At 42.7% G+C, this 22275-nt stretch overlaps 1 protein-coding gene and 1 long non-coding RNA gene across 2 annotated transcripts; one reads left to right on the top strand and one right to left on the bottom strand.

Annotated features, from left to right (window-relative positions):
* Positions 1-827: 827 nt before the first annotated feature.
* On the top strand, positions 828-21858 carry mpnd (MPN domain containing). Its single transcript, XM_060932580.1, has 13 exons — positions 828-1242; positions 5308-5510; positions 7769-7990; positions 8159-8270; positions 8646-8727; positions 9128-9224; positions 12320-12392; positions 12515-12591; positions 13460-13628; positions 13765-13835; positions 14482-14571; positions 15063-15155; positions 18469-21858. Exons 1-13 carry the CDS (start codon positions 1239-1241, stop codon positions 18553-18555), a joined length of 1380 nt encoding a protein of 459 aa, XP_060788563.1. The 5' UTR covers positions 828-1238; the 3' UTR covers positions 18556-21858.
* LOC132893439 (uncharacterized) lies at positions 8564-9356 on the bottom strand. The gene is made up of 3 exons (XR_009655560.1): positions 9118-9356; positions 8841-8932; positions 8564-8753 (listed from the first exon to the last, which is right to left on the bottom strand). It is a non-coding gene; the product is annotated as an uncharacterized LOC132893439 (long non-coding RNA).
* Positions 21859-22275: the final 417 nt, after the last annotated feature.

The raw sequence follows: 22275 nt of genomic DNA, 5'->3' as shown, positions 1-22275 counted from the left end.
AATAATAATAATAAAGGCACAAACTGATGAAAAGTTATGGCCCAAATTATCAAGCATGTCATTAAAACAATTTTAAGATACAATATAAATATTATTCATTCACATTTAAAAGGTCAACACCTTCATGATTTTAGAATCATGTTTTAGGGGATTTTTATTTTATTTTATTAAGAGCAAGTAAGCTAAGACAAGACAGAAATCCAGAAGCTGTCCCAATACATCTGAATTCATTCATAGAAGCAAAGACACCAAACAAATCACATCATGACCTTTGGGTTGATTTAAGAAAAAAAAATCCATCATGTGTAATTTTATTTATTTTTTTTTTTATTTAAAGAATATTGTAGTGGAAGAAAAATCATTTACACACCAGAAACACGAAGGTCGTGCTAAAATAAATGTTATGTTATAAAAGTTATAAATAAACGTTTAAACAGCACAAAGTACCAGACTTACCAAAGCTGCAAAAGTTATTACAGATTTGATTTGATTCATTTCATTCAGTTATTTAAACAGATAGATAAATAAATAAATAAGTCGCCATCTAGTGGCTGAATGATGTAAAGCAAGCCATTTCGCATTACCGTAACTGTCCTATTATAACGCACAGCCTTACTTTTATTCAACTTGACTAAAACTGTGTTCGCTGTAAACCAGTTAGAAAATGTCACAACTCCGAATATATAAATCACCACAAACTAAATTCAGTCCGGAAGTTAAGATTAGACTTGGTGTAACTTGTTTCAGTTCATTACGGCGTGTCGAATCGACAATTCCGAAACGCAAGGGTGGTTTTTTTTTTTTGTTGTTGCTGTTGTGATTGAGGATAAAAATATGGCGGAATAGCGGGTACAGAGATAAAGGGAAGGGAAGGTATTTTAGCCACAAAGGAACATAAATTGACTTTATAAACGTTCGTACACCTTAATAACAGCACTCTTATTGTATTTTTCGACTTCTAAATCTGCACACTTCCGCACTAAAACAGCCACAACACTGAAATACCGCGAGAGCAGCGGTCGCCATGGCTACGTGCCAAACCGCGCAGTCCCGGTCTCGCAGTGCGGGGAGCTGAAGCGGCTGTGTCGGGAGGGTAGTGTGCGGTTTGGGAGGGTAGTGTGCGGTTTGGGACGGAGCCCAGGCCTTTTATTTCAGTAACAGCTTCACCACAGACGGCGAAATTAGCCGAGAGAGAAAAGCAGCCTGTAATCGGAGAGCTGGAAAGTAAAAGCGGTGGAATGGGTGAGAACTGATCCGACAGCATGAGAGAGAGAGAGAGAGAGAGAGAGAGAGTGTGTGTTGAAAGTGTGATTGATATTAAAGTCCAGCAGGCCGAGGAGAGAACAAAGAGCAGAGCATCACTCCACTCAGTTATACACACAGCAGCAGCGCTGGAGGAAGAGAGTCTGATAGCTTTAGGCATCACACCCAGAGGGGCATTGGGGCTGTGGGGTAAACAGTAAGAACTCTGAGCTGAGTGTAATTTGGAATCTCTGTATTTTGGAATCTCTGTGTATTTTGGAATCTCTGTGTATTTTGGAATCTCTGTGTAATTTGGAATGTCTGTGTAATTTGGAATGTCTGTGTAATTTGGCTGCACACAAGGAGCAGAGTAAACACTGAACAGTCCTGCACTGATCCATGAGCTCTTTTTGCATTTATTAGAAAAATCAGCATCACAACACACTGTTTCCTGTTGCACATGGTTTCCTGTTGCAGTTTTTTTTCCAGTTCATACACACTGGCTGGCTTTTGCTTTTGCTTTCATCCCTCTCATCTCCTCTCCTCATCTCTCCGGCCCGGCGCCAGGAACAGTTTACTAAGGGGGCAATTATTAATCGCAAGGGGGCAAATACTTTTCATATAGTGTGTAGTAGTGATGGCGGTCTGACAGCGTGTTTCAAACAATTAACTGCGCCAACCACAAAACCACCACGGCCCCGGAGGTTGCTTTAGTCCAGGAAAATCATGTGGCATATTACCAGGGCAGCTGCGCTTTATCAGCCCCCGTGCCCACCTGTTACCCCTCCCCTCCTGTTACCCCTCCCCTCCTGTTACCCCTCCCCTCCGATCTTCTCACAGACACAACCGGAAAGATGCCAAACATAAAACAACACACACAAACCTACAGGCAAGTCCTTTACATTTAAAATACATACAAATAGCTCCGCGGCATGAAAACAAAACGCCAATGCAAGTCTAAGGTACTTGGCTCGGCGGCCAAAATCATAATTTAAAAAACTCAACAGACCCCGCGGCGGCACCAGTAATAGCCTTCCTGACTCGCACCGAGTCAACGCGAACCACTTAATCCGCGATCCCAGTTTAGGCGTGTAGGGGACTAAACACTCTGAAGTGATGAATTTTCACCCCCGCTGCATGGGCCAGGGTGACGTCAACGACACATATTCTTACGCTATTTGCCCACAAAGCGGACCATATATGAACACATACAGGGGCGGTCCTGGGGGCGGTCCGAGCATCGCGGGGGGGGGGCGGCACGAGCGCGGGCGCGAAAAAAAAAAGGTCCCAAAAAAAGGTCCCCCCAAATAAACCCCCGAAAAAAAAACAAGGGGGGGGGGGTGAACATTTTGGATGGGGAAGCCCAATACCAAAGTTGCGCAGGTGACGTCATCAGTGTGTGTGTGTGTGTGTGTGTGTGCCTAACTTGTCGTAGCCCCATAATATGCACAATCCCGCCAGCGGAACGTTGTACTAGTCATCAAAAAGACTTTACTACCATAGTACTGCACTGCTATGACATTACACAGAGTCTTCAGTAATACATTACGGCTTGATCATTGCCATTCTGGTAACAGCAAGTTTATAACGGGCCGCGTCCGCGACGTACAACACACGACGAGAAATGTTTAAACGACCATGTAAAGCTGTTAACATTCTGTTGGCTAATACAGAGCCCAACGGGGGGGGCACGAGCGCGGGCGCGAAAAAAAAAAGGTCCCCAAAAAAACCCCGAAAAAAACAAAAACAAGGGGGGGGGGGCAGCAGGGGGTTTCGCCCGGGGAGTAAATCACTCTAGGATCGCCACTGAACACACACACCAACAGAAACGGAGATAAACTTAGCCTACAAAGAAAGAAAATGGATTCACAATATTGTGATTGAATTGGTTTAATTCGGAGGGGGAAAGACTACTCCCGGAAACTGACTGCATATTACAGGATATTGCAGAGACAGTGCACCTGTAAGTGTACATGTAAAACCCCCGCCCGCCCACACGACCCCGCCCCCTGTCCTTATCACAGGTGTGTGTGTGCGCGGCTGTCAGCATTTCACACACAGTCTACACCCACAATAACAAAACAATTAAGTGATCTGAGTCTCCGTTGAGGGGGCGGGGCTGTAGCCACGAGGGGGCGACGCCCCCTTTCGCCCCCCCCCACGGCGCCGGGCCTGTCTCCTCTCCTCATCTCATCTCTCCTCATCTCTCCTTTCCTCATCTCTCCTCATCTCATTTCTCATCTACTTTCCTCATCTCTCCTCCTCTCATCCTCTCCTTTCCTCCTCTCATCCTCATCTCATCTCATCTCTCCTTTCCTCATCTCTCCTCATCTCTCCTTTCCTCATCTCTCCTCATCTCTCCTCCTCTCCTCATCTTTCCTCATCTCTCCTCTCCTCGCTCCTCATCTCCTTTCCTCATCTCTCCTCCTCTCATCCTCTCCTTTCCTCCTCTCATCCTCATCTCATCTCTCCTTTCCTCATCTCTCCTCATCTCTCCTTTCCTCATCTCTCCTCATCTCTCCTCCTCTCCTCATCTTTCCTCTCATCTCTCCTCATCTCCTCTCATCCTCTCTCCTCATCTCCTCTCCTCATCTCCTCCTCTCCTCATCTCATCTCCTTTCCTCCTCTCATCTCATCAGAGGATCGTTCCAGCACAGGATCACATTTTCTCAGTGTTTTTGTTGTTTTTTCCACTTTACTCCAAATACAGTTAATCAGAAAAAGAAGATATTTGGTGTCTGACACTTCTGGAGCTCGTGAATAAATGGAAATCTGTCTCACTGAGAATCTTTTGTGGAACGATGAGCCTCAGAACCACCTGTAGTTGTTCAGCTTTGGTTTAAAACTGATTTGGTTTCAGCATCATCAAAATTCACTGTTTCCTATATTGAACAGTTATTCCACAAAATCAAGTCGTACATGAGCTGATAGCTGACAAGGCGCGTAGCACTGAGTTGTCTGTAATCCACGTACGATGAGATTGAGTGAGTGGAATAACTTTTATTCTATCCACATTTACTGAATTTTGAGAAACGGAGCATTTAAAATTTTTTTTTTGCAAATTTGAAAAATAAGAACTTTATACAAAACGTCCGACAGAATAATTTCCACTTAGAATGTAAACAAAGCAGCAAAATGACAGGAGCAATTGGTGAAAATGCTATAATAGTAGTAATAATAATAATAATTATTATTATTATTATTGGAAGAAGGAAAAAAAGATATGTTCTTACCATCAAATACTTTTATTCCATGTTTTGTTGCACTTTTGTTGTTTTTTTGTTGTTGTTGTTTTCAAGTCGAGTTTTTATTTCATCCTCGGTTGATTCAGCAGCACGCTCCACCACTTTGTTTTTCTCTACTGATGGTATATGAGCTGATATCCTAGTAGTAGAGTAGCCAATCAGAGTGCACAATTGCTCATATCCAGTGAATGTGGATACAATAAACTAAATTATTCTTCATTAAAACATTACATGATTAAATTGTGGGTGGTAAAAGAGAGCAGCTGGACTTGCTCCTGCTCACTTGCGTATCCCCCCCCCCCCCCCGCGCTCTCACTTATATCAGAACAGATTTCAAGCAAGTCCAGTTGCTCTCTTTTACCACCCACAGTTTACTATGACCTGGATGACTGAGAATCTTCAGACATATTACATGATTAAAAGTTAATGTTTTAGCCACAACAAGATTCTTCATCACCTCGACGTTTTTCAATTGCTGTCGACTTCCATGCAAGGAATTTATTTGCACTCGTCGTTTACTGAATTAAGACGACTCGTTTTGGGAGAAGTGGGATGTTTATACCATGTTACAGTAAAAATACTCCTGCATACAAACACAATGAACTGAATCCAGACTTGGATCCAAGTCTGACCTGAAGGAGGTCAGATCAAGGAATCATCAGTTTTGGTTTTGGGACGCAGCTTTAATATGTGTTTGAGTATATCCAGGAAGTGACGTGTTTAAACCCCTATTTTGGACATGTTTTAGCACTGACCTAAAAGACTGTTGATCAACATCACCAGCTAGAAGTACCGTGCATTTTGCTGTCTCCGTACTCAGGTTCTGAGCCACCATCGTCTCCTCAGCTGGCGGATGAAGGAGTGGATGAGGATGATGATGAGCTGAGTGGAGGAGAAGAAGCCGAGCTCCGAGTGTCGTCTGGACGAGGATCGGTGCTGACTCGGAGAGGAATCACACTACGCGTGCTGCTTAAAGATGGCCTGGTGGAGCCGGGAGACGCCGTCCTGTCCATACACTACCTGGTATTTATGGATACACGAACTCTCAGCCTTCTCTTTCGACTTTATAGTAATAGAGAGCAAAAAGGGGTATAAGGCCCCATGACATGGAATTTATCACCAGCATCTCAGACATTAAACTCGCTCTCATTCTGTAACATTAATGCGCTTCCTCTCTGAACTGTGATTTTTGCACATTTCATTTCACAGTCATCTTCATTCCGTGAGAACGGACTCGGCAATAAGCTCTATTCTGGTTCTGATTATTGCAGATTACTCAGGAGCCAATCAGAACGCGTGATCACTGAACCCAGGAAAATGAAATAGAAACTGAAACTCGTCTCCTGAGGCTTTGTTGCCCCACACCTGTAGGGAATTGGCTCTACTGTTAAAAAAAAAAATCACAAGATCAACTGTGAGTGACTGCTCACTGACGTATCCCCCGCTCTCACTTATATCAGAACATAAGCAATCGGCGGAATAGGACACTTTTATTATGAATGTTGACTTCAGCAAATAATGAACCTTGAAACACGTGAGTAAAGAGCAGCGTCTCTCCCCAGGGATTTCAAACAGCATCCTGGTAAACTGTCCTTCTGAAACAGCATTTTGCTTCTTGAAATAGTGTCAAAATCCACGGTACACGTTTCGTAAATACATTCAGTCGGTAAACAGGAAGTTGATGTGTAACAGACCTGAAAACGGTAGACACGGTGTAGAAGCCCAAGCTGAAGCTCGGTACCAAATATCAAGCAGTTGTGAATTGTAGTTGCTGAGAAAAGTGTTACGAAAATTTTGTAAATCTATGCTATATGTTTCGTAAATACATTCAGTTGGTAAACAGGAAGTCGATGTGCGACACGGTATAGAACCCCAAGCTGAAACTCGGTACCAAGTGGCTATGATTTGTGGTTGCTGAGAAAAAGGGTGTTTCGGACGGACGGACAGACAGAGGTAAACCAGTATAACCCCGTCCTTCGGAGCGGGGGTATGAAAAAAGTTGACTTGTTGGAAAACTGTTGCACTTTTATTATTGGATTTGATGCCAGTTAATTTGTAATTATGTATTTGTTTGTTCTATGACACTGTTAATAAAGTTACATTCTTTGTACCGTATAATTTAAAACAAACAAACAAACAAAACAGTGCGGGCCTGAACACCGCCCTTTAAAACCCCTGGTCTGCTCCATCATCTAGTCTTCTTAATTTTTCATGTTTTTTTTTTTTTCCTTGAATCTAGATTTTTTTCCATCCTTTTAATTGTTAATATTTTTTTCAAACTTAGTTTTACACAGCTCCTTTTTTCTGGATTTTTGCCCCATTTTCTCCCAACGTGCTTATTTCCCAATTCCCACCAACTTCTCCATCGATCACATGACTGCTAATTAACCACTGAGGATGAAGTTTAGCGCTCGTTTCCTCTGAGACTCGTGAAGCTGCTGCATTTATTCCGAACTGTTGCTCTGACTACGTCACAGTGCAGCTAAACACCCATACCCCTTTTCCACCAAATCAGTTCCAGGGCTGGTTCGGTGCTGGTGCTGGTTCACAACTCATTCAACTTGAGAACCAGTTTGCTTTTCCATAGCTCGTGGTGCTAAGCGGAGCCACGTCACTTACGTCGCTGTATACGTCACTTACGTCGCTACGTTTACATAAACCTTGGCGCGAATATCAAAGCAAAAACAACACGGAAGAAGCAGCAGCAACAATAACAATAATAATAATGGATGACTTCGCGTTTGTACAGCTGCTGCTTCTCGCCGCTTAAAAATGGCGATCTTTCGCGGTCTTGTTATTGTTGTTGGTCTTAACAACTCCGCCCCCCCGCTGACGTAAGCGGTTCTTTCCTCTGGCCCAGCAGAGAGCTGGTGCTAGCCTGGAACCGGGTTTTCTGGTCCCAGAGCCAGTTCTTTGTCAGTGGAAACAGAAAACCCGGTTCCAAACTAAGCACTGGCCCCGAACCAGCCCTGGAACTGCTTTGGTGGAAAAGGGGCAACAGAGGAAGACGCTATCTGCCCTCTTCTGCATACATGAGTTCTCACAGACGCCCACAATTGGTTAGTGTTCCTGTGATAGACGAGAGAGAGAGAGAACACGATCTCTGAACACTTTTCCGTTGCACAGGTTCTTTTCTTTAAAGCAACAGTTTCTTAGTAAATGTAGTGCATGCTGTGTATCGTACTGTAGAAATGTCTTCAAGTATCATGGTGTGGTGGTGATTATTATTATTATTTTTTTCATACCGCTTGATGCTTTCTCTTTCATCATCATCTCTATAGGGGAAGAACTTTGTGGGTGACCTGCTGACCGATGGGAAGATCCGTTGGGTGGAAACGGGGCAGATCTTCAACTCCCCGAGCGCCTGGGCCACACACTGCAAGCGCCTGGTGAATCCTGCAAAGAAGTCGGGCTGCGGCTGGGCGTCGGTGCGCTACCGCGGTCAGAAACTCGCCCAATACAAAACCAGTTGGCTGCGTAAATACCAGCCCAGTGCGGACATGGTGAGGGGAAACTCGGCACTCTCACTAACATCCAAAGTACAGGATCACCAGCATTACCGTATATTCTGGACTATAGCAACTGCTGAGATGGACAAGTTAGAATTATTAGACAAGTTAATTTGTAATGTACCCTGTTCTCTGTGTGTGTGTGTGTGTGTGTGCTGTCAGAGCCTGGCCAGTGAAGGAGAGGACGACGAGATGGGAGACGATGAAGATGAGGACGGGAAGACGACTATTCCAACAGACGAAAGAAACAGGAAGTCCAGACCAGAGTTCCACGGTGAGCAAAATGAGCGATGAATAAACTGAACATTGTAGATGTTTATTTAACAGCGGCGTTTACTTTAATGCAGAAAGGCTGAAACGCACCAACAAGGATTAAATTAAACTAAGGATTTGTTGATCTGTGATGTAATATAGGGTCATGTTTCATAACGACAAGTAATGGAGTGTTTTATTCCTCTTACACCACAGCAACTTGCCAACAATGATATTCATTCATTCATTTACATACTTACGTATTTATTTATTTTAAAAATACAACATACTTTTTTTACAAAAAAATTATACATTTAAAAAGGTGCACAAAACTAAGCTGCCTGCTGAGAAGAGATTGTGCATTTTGGGGAAAAATCCAGTGGTGTGTGTGTTCCAGATGTTAGTGTGGTGCACAGGAGAGGAGACAGAGAGAGAATCCCTGTCAGATACTGCACACTGGGAACCAGAGACATCGCCAGGTAATAAACCTGTAATTCCATTTATCCTGTAATACAGGATTATATCGAGTCATATACACACACAGCCACATATCATTTCAGTGTAATGAAGTGTTCCGCTGTTGTTTACTCACTTTGAATGAGATCCAGACAGAAGACAGAATAAATTACAATGACGGTATTTACTGCAGCGTAGAGTTGCTGGGAAACCTGTCTCACTCTGTGTCTGTGGGAAAGATAATGATGTAATGTAGTCACGCATGTACAACAGATTTTATTGTCCTTGTTAAAGTGCAGGCGCCACTGTATATTATAAATCTTATATTTCAATTTTCTCATAGTGATATGAATATTAGATAAATGTGACTCAAGATATGATCATTGATATATGAGTAAAAGTGATGTATTGACCTGTCCTCAGAGATCCTCACACACTGGTGGAGCTGTCAGCTTTCTCCGCCATCAACCGCTTCCAGCCGTTTAACGTCGCCGTCTCCAGCAACGTCCTGCTGCTCATGGTAAACGCTGACACTCGTATTATTCATCCGAGCTCCATCCAGGACACGGAGAACCAAAACCAGGACATAAATCTCTGTCACTCGTGAGGAAATCAATGATAAATTGATGTTTTGATAAACGTGGGGACTTTTTGTTTGTGAATGTGTTGATATAATAAAAAGAAAATCACACGTTGGATTGAAGATATGAAGTTCATCTTTTTGTGTAGAAACTGTTTTCACTTGTTCACTTCGCTGACTCGTGATGTATACATTCATCACTCGAAGATAAACTTCATATCTTCACACCACAGTGTAATATCCTCTCTCTCTCATATACAGTGGTATGCAAAAGTTTGTGCACCCCTGGTCAAAATTGCTGTTACTGTGAACAGTTGAGCAAGTTGAAGATGAAATGATCTCCAAAAGGCGTAAAGTTAAAGATGACTCATTCCCTTTATATTTTAAGCAGAAACAATTTTTTTTATTTTCATCTTTTACATTTTCAAAATGACAAAAAAGGAAAAGGGCCCGAAGCAAAAGTTTGGGCACCCTGCATGGTTAGTACCTAGTCACACCCCCTTTGGCAAGTATCACAGCTTGTAAACACTTTTTGTAGCTGGCTAAGGTGGGGTTTACATTAGACCGTATCAGCGGATCATCAGATTAACGTTTTTAAAAACGATTAGCGTGCACACAGCAACGCCAATACACAATTCGCGTGCACACAGCAACGCCAATACACGGATACGCTAATCACATGACTAATTCGGCACGTAAGTTGAAATGTGTCAGTGCGGCTCATCGCTTCCTCCTCAGCGGCTGCGCTCCAAATCACTCCGCCCTGAACAGCGAGTGCCCTCTGGAGGGTGCGCACTCCGGCCCTGCGCAGCTCACAGAGCGCGCGAGTGAAGCGCACGAGCAGTGATTCGGGACTGAGCCGCTGTGCGCAAGTCACTCACCACTTGCAAGTGGAAGGATGGTAAGCCTAAAGACCATCATAACTACACAATGGGCAGTATTTGCATCAGTATTTGCAGTATTTTCATACTTTTATACTCTTTAATGAAAGGTGATACAAGGCGGAAGTCCACGCCGTTTTTCAGCAGTCGTGTCACATGACCAACGCCAGCGAATCAGGAAGGTGGATGTCACAGTGACGTTGTCCAATGACAACGCCAGCTAGAGCTCAGCACAGCGTATCCGCGTATTCTCAATGTTTACACAGCACCGGAGCTGACACGATCTGGATTGAATACGTGGACCCTGGCGGATTCCCGTTTCCCGGCGTTTCCAGGTGTTTTAATGTAAACGGACAGTGCATCCGTGAAGAAAACGAGACAGATACGGTCTAATGTAAACTTGGCCTAATAATCTTTCAGTTCTTACCTGGAGGATTTTCACACATTCATCCTTGCAAAAGGCTTCCAGTTCTACAAGTTTCCTGGGCGGTCTTGCACGCACTGCTCTTTTGAGATCTATCCACAGATTTTCAGTGATGTTTAGGTCAGGGGATTGTGAGGGCCCGGGCAAAACCTTCAGCTTGGGCCTCTTGAGGTATTCCATTGTAGATTTTGAGGTGTGTTTTGGATCATCGTCTTATTGTAGGACCCGTCCTCTTTTTAACTTCAACTTTTTTACAGATGGTGTGATGTTTGCTTCCAGAATTTGCTGGTATTTATTCGAATCCATGCTTCCCTCGACCAATGAAATGTGCCCTGTGCCACTGGCTGCAACACAACCCCAAAGCATGATGGATCCACACCCATGCTTCAGAGTCGGAGAGGTGTTCTTTTCCTGGAATTTGGCACCTTTTTTCTCCAAACATACCTTTACACATTGTGGCCAAAAAGTTCTATTTTGATTTCATCAGTCCACAGGACTTGTTTCCAAAATGCATCAGGCTTATTTAGATGTTCATTTGCAAACTTCAGACGCTGAATTTTGTGGCTAGGATGCAGGAAAGGTTTTCTTCTGATGACTCTTCCATGAAGGTCATATTTGTTCAGGTGTCGCTGCATAGTAGAACAGTGCACCACCACTCCAGGGTCTGCTCAATCTCTCTGAAGGTCTTTTGCAGTCAAACAGGTTTTTTTTTTTTATTTGCCTTTCTAGCAATCCAACGAGCAGTGCTTTCAGAAAGTTTTCTTCATCTTCCAGACCTCACCTTGATCTCCACTGTTTCTGTTAACTGCCATTTCTTAATAACATTACGATCTGAGGAAACAGCTGCCTGAAAACACTTTGCTACGTTCTTGTAGCCTTCTCCTGCTTTGTGAACATCAATTATTTTATTATTCAGAATGCGAGGGAGTTGCTTAGAGGAGCCCATGGCTGTTGATTTTAGGGACAAGTTTGAGGAGTCAGAGAATTTATACAGCTTTGAAATCTGCATCATCTGGCCTTTCCTAACGAAGAATTTGAACAAACCACAGCTCAATAAGCTAATTAAGGTCTGGAACCTTGGTAAAAGTTACCTGAGAACTCAAATGTATTGGGGTGCCCAAACTTTCGCATGACGTTCCTTTTCTTTTTTTCACTCTCCAATTGTACAAAGCAAAAATAATACACACATCTTGCAGAAAACGCTGAAAAGAAATGTGTCATCTTTACCTTTATGCCTTTTGGTGATCAGTTCATCTTCTGCTCACTTAACTATTCACAGTAACAGACATTTTCAGTAAGGGTGCCCAAACTTTTGCATGCCACTGTATATGTAACGTACAGACAAAAAATAGCCAAGTATTGTATCATCTACATATTTCTGTGTCACATTTTGTTACTGATTTTTATTTCTCAGCTTCGTGCTTCCAGTTAAACATTTGAAATGAATCCTGCATTTATTTTGCACATCGCAATTAATTTAACAAGAAATCAGAAAAGATTTTACTACATTGTACAAAAGGATGAGAAGACACTAAGGATAACATTAAAGATTTTTTTACCTTCCTCCTCCTCATAGCAGCACAGCACATAAATAACAAAATAATGCGGGTCTGATTTCCATCAGTGCTCATAAGTTTATCTTAAAATCGCTCTTTGATCGGCTCTGATGCTTCTACTGTATATATTTATTTCTGATGTACTCTGCTTTACTCGCTCTTTTTTTTTCCCAGGACTTTCACTGTCACTTGACCTCGAGTGAGGTGGTGGGATACCTCGGAGGCCGATGGGACACTACAACACAGCGTAAGGCTTCATCGCTCATCACGCTGCAAATACCATGTGTATATATATACACACTATAAAACCTGCATCTCATTGGCTTTATCAGTGCTGTGAGGAAAACTTCTTTCATTTCTTCATGACAGTGCTGACAGTGTTGCGAGCGTTCCCATGTCGCACGCGATTGGCCGACAGAGACGCCGCACCTGCTGTGGAGGAAGAGGTCAGTACAGATCTCGTCATACTAACATCTTTAAACCTTAGATGAGCAGCGTTGTTGTCTCACAGCTCCAGGGTCTTCGGTTCAAACCCAAGCTCGGGTTATCGTCAGTATGGAGTTCTCTTGTTACCTCTTCGCCAGGTTCTGTTTTCCATGCGGTTTGTTCGTTTGTCTGCCTGTAAGCTGGATTGACCCAATTTCCATGAAACTTGGTGGAAGGGTGCAGCATTGGCCAAGGAAGAAACCTTTAAATTTTGGAGTGGATCCAAGTCATGGAGCAGATCTAGGAATTTATTTTCACTTTCGCAAACATTATGAGATGCACCATTTGGCCTTGGTGGAAGTCTGAGCTCAAAAATGCCATACATCTCAAAATCCACTAGATGGCAATAAAGTTCAATAGTGACAAAACATAACCAATGTGGAAATATGACAACTTCATGTCACAGTCCACATTCATGGGGACCAGGAATTCTCTGGGATACACATGTAGAAACATCATTTTAACAGTTTTGGAAATGTATCCAGATGTGTGTGTGTGTATATAAAAAGTGGTCGTGTTTGTAGATTTGCATATCATTGAAGAGTCCTCGGTGGAGGTCTGCTCTCTCGGTGGAGGTCCGTGTTGGTTTCCTCCATGTTCTCTGTTTTCCTCCCACCATCCAAAAACATGCCAGTCAGTGAAATGGTAACTCTAAATCGTCCACAGATGTGAATGTGTGTGTGTAATGGACTGGCATTCGAACCAGTGCACATTCCCACCTCACGCCCCGTGTTTCCCAGGATAGACTCCGGATCCACTGACGTGGTGTTGAAAATGAACGAATGAATGAGTTTCACCTGACTAACATACGTGTGTGTGTGCGCGCAGATCTGTCAGAACCTGTTCATGAGAGGGCTCTCATTGGTAGGCTGGTACCACAGTCACCCTCGAGGCCCCGCCCTCCCATCACTGCAGGACATTGATTCGCAGATGGACCACCAGCTCCGCCTCCAGGGCAGCAGTAACGGATTTCAGCCCTGCCTGGGCATCATCTGTGGTGAGAAATAAACATCTCATCACAGACAATTTCAGTACATCAACAGTTACACACGTTTTTAATCTGTTCATGTATCAGAAGATGGACTCAGATTTGGCTCTTTGTTGTAATTCGAACCTCTTGTGTTATTTTACAGGACCTTATTACCATGGCAACCAGGGAGTGGCGTCGACCATCACGCCGTTCTGGGTGGTTCCTCCTCCAGAAGTAAGTGCAGCTCGTTTGAGCGAGGTTTCTGCTAAAGAAAAAATGTGAGTTTGGGAATGTGGGAACGTTTTCCACTCTCCGGAGTCACATGATCAGAGTGAGCTCTCGGGCTGGGCGGTATGATATGACCTAAATTGTCTCATGATGTATGTTTTGGACATTTTAGATTTTTTTTTTTATATTTAAAAAAAAAATTATCTCAGATGGAGAGCTGCTGATTAGATGTTGAAGCGTACAGGTTTTAAAAACACACTTCTCCACTTTGTGAGCAAACTTGTATATTGTGATGCATATCGTGTAGAAATATCATTATATTATGATTTTTGTTAAATCACCCACCCTTCTGTGACTGCACTGCAGCCAAACAAGGAATATGACCATTTAAAAATGTGCTCGCTCTCTCTCTCTTTTCTGTCCGTCTCTCACTGTCAATATACCGGTACCTCTTTGTCTTGCTGTCTTCTGTTTGTCTCTCTCTCTCTGTCCCTGTTTCTCTTGGTCTCTCTATCTTTATTGCTATTTCCCTTTATCTCTCTCACTCACTGCTTCCCTTTCCTTCTCTCACTGTTTCTCTTTTCCTCTCGCTGTTTCTCTCTCTTGCCATCTCTCACTGTTTCTCTTTCCCCTCTCTCTCTCTCTCTCTCAGCAAAGGCCGAATGATTACGGTATCCCAGTGGCAGTTGAAGTCACATACGTGCAGGACAACTTCCTCACTACAGACGTCCTCAATGAAATGGTACGATCATTTAACACGTAGCAGTAACTGGAAGAGACTTTGTGTGAAGGTGTGTGAGTGCGGAAGCCGTGGCCTAATGGTTATAGAAGCAGCTTTGGGACCAAAAGGTCGTTGGTTTGATTCCCTGGACCAGCAGGAATGGCTGAAGTGCCCTTGAGCAAGGCACCTAACCCCCCCGGTCTGCTCCCCAGGCTGCTCCGGGTCTGCTGTACGTCACTCTGGATAAGAGTGTCTGCTAAATGCCATTAATGCAATATAATGAATGCTCACGTCTACAGATCTGGGGTCAGTTTCTGATTGTTCTTATATTAGTCAATAAACTGAGTTAGCAGTGAGTGTAGCTAATAAACTAGTGACAGTATATCAGTGATGTGATTTATACAGTCAGTCTGAGTGTAATTCAGTCAGTCGTACAGGTGGCTTAGTGGAATAGACCTGAAGGGAATCATCATCACTGTGTGTTTTGATGACACCTGAACCCTTGTGTGCAGATGATGCTGGTGGAGTTTTATCGAGCAGCTCCAGACCTGGTCAATTTTAATCAGATGTGGTGTTCTGATACATCGATCCTGGAGAAAATGAAGGTTCATTAACACACACCACGCCCACACACACAACGTTTCCCTAAACTCGGCCAGACGTTGGCACAGAAACACTTGATTCCAGAATATTCTTTCATTTTAATCCATTTAACCATTTATTCACAATAGAAAATAAAATCAACTTTCAGCTCAGATTACATTTGCACAGTATCCCTCTTTCCCTCAATCAGCCAAGACATATTTAATGTCTTCATGCTTTGCTCTGGGTTCCAATTGGTCGTCAGGTGTTGATTAGTTTTCTAGAACAGCAGCTCTGACAGTAGTGCAGCTGCACATCAGTTATACAGTGGTGCTTGAAAGTTTGTGAACCCTTTAGAATTTTCTATATTTCTGCATAAATGTGACCGAAAACATCATCAGATTTTCACACAAGTCCTAAAAGTAGATAAAGAGAACCCAGTTAAACAAATGAGACAAAATATTATACTTGGTCATTTATTTATTGAGGAAAATGATCCAATATTGCATATCTGTGAGTGGCAAAAGTATGTGAACCTCTAGGATTAGCAGTTAATTTGAAGGTGAAATTAGAGTCAGGTGTTTTCAATCAATGGGATGACAATCAGGTGTGAGTGGGCACCCTGTTTTATTTAAAGAACAGAGATCTATCAAAGTCTGAGCTTCACAACATATGTTTGTGGAAGTGTATCATGGCACGAGCAAAGGAGATTTCTGAGGACCTCAGAAAAAGCGTTGTTGATGCTCATCAGGCTGGAAAAGGTTACAAAACCATCTCTAAAGAGTTTGGACTCCACCAATCCACAGTCAGACAGATTGTGTACAAATGGAGGAAATTCGAGACCATTGTTATCCTCCCCAGGAGTGGTCGACCAACAAAGATCACTCCAAGAGCAAGGCATGTGATAGTCGGCGAGGTCACAAAGGACCCCAGGGTAACTTCTAAGCAACTGAAGGCCTCTCTCACATTGGCTAATGTTAATGTTCATGAGTCCACCATCAGGAGAACACTGAACAACAATGGTGTGCATGGCAGGGTTGCAAGGAGAAAGCCACTGCTCTCCAAAAAGAACACTGCTGCTCATCTCCAGTTTGCTAAAGATCACGTGGACAAGCCAGAAGGCTATTGGAAAAATGTTTTGTGGATGGATGAGACCAAAATAGAACTTTTTGGTTTAAAGGCCCGGTCCCACTGCACTTACGGATGCAAAGAGGATGTAAAACGTAAAAAAATCTTTGCCATCCATTGGAAAACGCTATGCATCCGTTGTGTACTCATTGCATACGTGCTTCATACGCTCTATCCATCGAGCATCCGTCCACTGTGATTTCATCCGCGCAAAAAGTTTTGAGCTGCACAAAACTTTTAGAACGGATGAACTTTCCGCCGTGTACGATGTAAATCCGCGACATATACGAGCAACAAACGTTCTATGTCCGTCATCATCCGTTAAACGTCTGCTGTATCCTCTCTGCATCCTCTGGGCATCCTCGCAACTCGCATCCGCTGCAGCTGAAAATGGAAAGAGGGAGGAAAGATAAGGTACATGAAACGTCTATTCATCGTTAGTAGCACGGAAATAGAACGGATGTAAGCGTATGCATCTCGTATATAAAGTATTCAAAACGGACAAAGCGTTTATATCTGGGATGTATCTCGTATATTTAGGATGTCTGGAGTATGTCTAGAGTATGTAGAAGGACACCTAGCGGACAATCGATATTTTGTATAAAAAGGGGGAGAAAATCATCTAGTAGTAGAGATGTATCGATGTAGCCGCCAGCACGTCTTTCCGCTTTATGCTGACGGCGTGCGTGCTGCATCCCTTTATATCCGCGGAGCAGACGCAGTTCATACCCCCCGCATGCGCAGTGAACGGTCTGCATCCGATATACATCCGCGCAACATCCCCTTTGTTTCCGTTAGGCGTACGTGATGCATCCCTTTCATCTGCTATGCGTCCGCTTCTCAGTTATCACCGGTAACCCCTTCGGAGCTGTCATCCACTTCCATCCGCTTTCATCCGCTAGGCTTCCTATGAACATGCGTTTAACATCCCCGCTATATACTACCCACGTCCGTTCTTTTCCGTTCTGTTTTCGCCAATTTTGTCCATTTCTGGAGCGGATGAAAATGGATAGAGCCACCCCTGAAATTTTGCTCGTCCGCTGTGTCCTTTTTGCATACGTTTTGTGTCCATCGGCCAGTGGGACCGGGCCTTAAATGAGAAGCGTTATATTTGGAGAAAGGAAAACACTGCATTCCAGCATAAGAACCTTATCCCATCTGTGAAACATGGTGGTGGTAGTATCATGGTTTGGGCCTGTTTTGCTGCATCTGGGCCAGGACGGCTTGCCATCATTGATGGAACAATGAATTCTGAATTATACCAGCGAATTCTAAAGGAAAATGTCAGGACATCTGTCCATGAACTGAATCTCAAGAGAAGGTGGGTCATGCAGCAAGACAACGACCCTAAGCACATAAGTCTTTCTACCAAAGAATGGTTAAAGAAGAATAAAGTTAATGTTTTGGAATGGCCAAGTCAAAGTCCTGACCTTAATCCAATGAAAATGTTGTGGAAGGACCTGAAGCGAGCAGTTCATGTGAGGAAACCCACCAACATCCCAGAGTTGAAGCTGTTCTGTATGGAGGAACGGGCTAAAATTCCTCCAAGCCGGTGTGCAGGACTGATCAACAGTTACCGCAAACGTTTAGTTGCAGTTATTGCTGCACAAGGGGGTCACACCAGATACTGAACGCAAAGGTTCACATACTTTTACCACTCACAGATATGTAATATTGGAACATTTTCCTCAATAAATAAATAAATGACCAAGTATAATATTTTTGTCTCATTTGTTTAACTGGGTTCTCTTTATCTACTTTTAGGACTTGTGTGAAAATCTGATGATGTTTTAGGTCATATTTATGCAGAAATATAGAAAATTCTAAAGGGTTCACAAACTTTCAAGCACCACTGTATTATAAACACACCATTTCTATAGCAACAGCTCATTCATAGATCCTTGTACAGCGGATGAGCCAATTCATTATTTTTAATCGTGGATATAATGAAATGTTTAACATTCATGGAAGGAGTCTCCAGTGTCAGTGCTTCGTCAGAGTTTTTCTGTAAGTGTGTTGAGGGAACGACTGTGTAACGTAAATGTAATTATAAATGGATAAAAAGAAAAAACACAGGGTGGTAATAGTTCCTCCACTTCATTGTTGATTTAATTTCCTGTAACAGTGCAGCCCCAAGAGTTTTATTTCCTGCACATAACCACGTACTTGGACGTGTTAGTGACTGTCTGTACACTTTCTCTTTCTCAGGCGTCCCTGAGTGGCCACGCCCCCAAAGACCAGGCCTACTCCCAAATCCTGGAGCACGTCTACAACCAGCTGCGCAACATGCAGTGATGGAAACGTCCTCTCTGTCTTCTGTTTGTTGATCTGTGTGTGGGATGAAAGAACGTCACAGTTTGATCTCTCATGCATGCCCAGAGGAACTGAGCGCTTCTGTATCATGATTCCCTCCTTAATTACACACACACACACACACACACACACATTCCATGAACATGTCTTCCATTTCTGTAGATGGAATTATGTGGATAGGTTAGAATAGGAAAAAGTATTTTCTTTCATATTTATCAGGATAGCATGTACACGTGGGCGTGCGTACACACACCAAGCCCGGTTTACATTTCAGTGATGTCACATGCAGCTAGTTTCCTAATTGAGGAAATGTGGCACAACAGTGTTTTAGAAAACTGTTACTTTTGTGGTAATTTTCTTGATCTACCTGACTTTATGGCTTAAGACAAGTTGGAATATTTACTCCACATCACCGGAGGAGGCGGGTGCACTGGTACAGCAGGTAACATCACCACCTTTCAGCTCCCTTTCCTGGGTCGAGCCGATCCTATGCTGACTTTCACATGGTCTCCGAGTCACCGCGTGGGTTTCCTTCAGTTCCCAAAAAACAACAGTCTGCAGATTTCTGACTGAATTGCCACTCGGTGTGAATGAGTGTAATGGATATACACTTGTGTGCAAAATAATAGCAGTGTGTTTAAAACAACTAAGAAAAAGCTCAATCCTCATAATAGCACTTATTTCCATATACACAAAGGCACTAGGAGCACTGCACATTCAATTCCAAATGAAAACATGAACACAATATCAAATTTTAAACTGAAAATGAAGAAAAAAAAGAATAATAGGCTGTTCAAAAAAAAAGTGTCTGTATTTTCATTTACAAACTCGAATGTTTAAACTGAAATTTTACAGATTTAGCTTTTCTGCTGATCACTGAACTAATATTTAGTTGTATAACCTTTATTTCTGATAACTGCTTTACATCTGTGTGGCATGGAGTCAACTAACATCTGACACCTGCGAAGAGAGATTCCAGCCCAAGCTGACTGGACTACGTTCCACAGTTCTTCTGCATTCTTGGGGTCACTCCACAAATTCTCAATCAGATTGAGGTCTGGAACCAGGATGTTTTCCGCTTGCTGGTGTGTTTGGGGTCGTTGTCCTGCTGAAATACCCATTTCAAGGGCATTTCTTCTTCAGCATAAGGCAACATGACCTCTTCTAGTATTTTGATATATTCAGACTGGTCCATGGTGCCTGGTATGCGATAAATGGGCCCCGACTCCAAAGTATAAGAAACATCCCCAAACCATTATGCTTGCACCTCCATGTTTTCCAGTGTACTGTGGCTTGAATTCAGTGTTTATGGGTCGTCTCACAAACTATCTCTGGCCTTTAGACCCAATAGGAACAATCTTGCTCTCATCTGTCCACAGAATGTTGCACCACTTCTCTTTAGGCCAGTCAATGTGTTCTTTGGCAAACTGTAACCTTTTCAACACGTCTTTTTTTCAGCAATGGTACTTTTACAAGGGTTTCTTGCAAATAGTTTGGCTTCACATAGGCGTCTTCTGATTGTTGCAGTACTCGCAGGTAACTGAAGATGATCATTGGCTGCTTCTTTGCTATTCTTATTTTATGATCTACACGGATGGTAGGATTTCTTTTCCTACCACGTGTTTTGGGTTTTGTTTGCCATTTTAAAGCATTTGAGATCGTTTTAGCTGAGCAGTCAATTATTTTCTGTACTTCTTTATACATGTTTTCCCCTCTCCAATCAACTTCTTGATTGGTACAATGTCTGGACCGACCCATTTTACTCACTGAGCAAGGGCTAAAAGCAGCAGGTACAAACATTTGCTGCCCTCCTCCTTTAAATAAGGGCCATAATTGACACCTGTTTCTTCACAGAATGAATGACCTCACTAATTGAACTCCACACTGGTATTAATTTGAATACACCCCTTTCATTAAATGAGTCAATTAGTATAGGTAATCATATGGGGCTGAGTAAAATTAAGGATTAATTTCACGAGTGATTTTGAAGTTTTGAAAATTCGCGACTTGGGCAATTTCAAAACTTTGAAATCACGAGTGAAATTGATCCTTAATTTTACAAGGAACCATACGATTACTTGTTTATAATATATAGGGCCAAATTCATACTTCGGAAACCATTCAAGTTTTCTGAACCAGTCAGGGCGCGAGACTATCTTGCACGTTTGAATCAGTTTCTAAAGCATTCCTTGTTTTTGCAAATCTCTCACTTTCCCTCGAGGACTTTTCGTGATTCTTGAAAAATAACATTTCAGGATTGATCCTGGATATTTCTCTCGTCTCAGATGCCGATCCAATGCTGCCTGCGTTACTTTGAGAGTCTGGTTCGTAGCTTTCCCCATTTTCTTTCCTCACGTCTGCATAAAACTGCCATCGCACCTTGTCTAACTCTCAGCATTCATACGCCACTACAGAGTCGTTTATTTGTCTCTCTGTGGCCCGTTTCTTAAACACGGAAAGCCAACAATTTGTACTTTTTTTGGTATTTCCATTTTCACTTGCAGCTTTCAATTGGTTTAAAATTTCTTCGTCAAATATAGCGAAACGCGGCATTACTGAGTCGGCAGAGTCAGCCATTTTGACAAAATTTGCTAATTTTGTAACCGTAACCAAGCAACAAACTAGCCAATAGCATTTCAGAAATACAGCCCCGCGTTAAGGAAAAAAAAAGCCCTCCTTGATCGACCAATCAGAATTGAGCAATTTGGCCCTATGTATTAACACCCAATTAGCAGAGTGTATGTCATGACTGATTCTGTTGATTGTTCGTTACTCGGCTACACCTATTTTTTCCCCATGTTGTATCATCTTTTCTGCCAAAATCAGTAATTAAACACATTCGTGATGTTAGACTGCTATTATTTTGCACATAACTGTATGTGTGTGCGCGCACCCCTATGTACCAGGGTCCTATTTGTGGTGCGTCACTGCTCCATACTCTGTGTTGTCATGATGATGATGATAAAGGGAGTATGTGAGGACTTAAAATTCTTGGAGCGTTTTTAAAAAATAAATAAAATAAATCTGACATGGTGACATTTTCAGGATGGTTGCAACGTCATGGAGAAATAAAGTGCAGTCTGTCTGAGCAGGACGGCTGGTATGTTAGGTATGTTTGTTTAAACAGGTTGTACAGAATGTGTACTCAATCCTCATACCATTTATTTCCATATACACAAAGGCACTGGGAGCACTGCACATTCAGTTCCAGACTGTTGTTTCTTGGGAACAGGAGGAAACCAGTGAACCCGAAGGAAACCCACGCGGTGACTCAGAGACCATGTGAAAGTCAGCATAGGATCGGCTCGACCCAGGAAAGGGAGCTGAAAGGTGGTGATGTTACCTGCTGTACCAGTGCACCCGCCTCCTCCGGTGATGTGGAGTAAATATTCCAACTTTGTCTTAAGCCATAAAATCAGGTAGATCAAGAAAATTACCACAAAAGTAACAATTTTCTCAATTAGGAATGTGTCTGTCTTTCTTTCTAAACTGAGTTACACGCTCCTCCTAAACTGGAACTCATGTTGGGAATTCCAACTCACTGATAAAGAGTCGACTCTTTCGGGTTGCCTTTGTCAAACCAACTAAAAACGAGAACTTGTTTCGAATAAACAATAACACAGAAGATGTGAGTCACGTGTTTCAGTGCTATGGTATTCAAATTTAGGAACGCAACATTAAACGACACGGAGACGAATCGAT

Source organism: Neoarius graeffei, chromosome 10 (genome assembly GCF_027579695.1).
Source record: "Neoarius graeffei isolate fNeoGra1 chromosome 10, fNeoGra1.pri, whole genome shotgun sequence".
Classification (NCBI taxonomy): Eukaryota; Metazoa; Chordata; class Actinopteri; order Siluriformes; family Ariidae; genus Neoarius; species Neoarius graeffei.
Note: the sequence above shows the minus strand (reverse complement) of the source record. Positions and strands in the feature narration are given on the sequence as shown.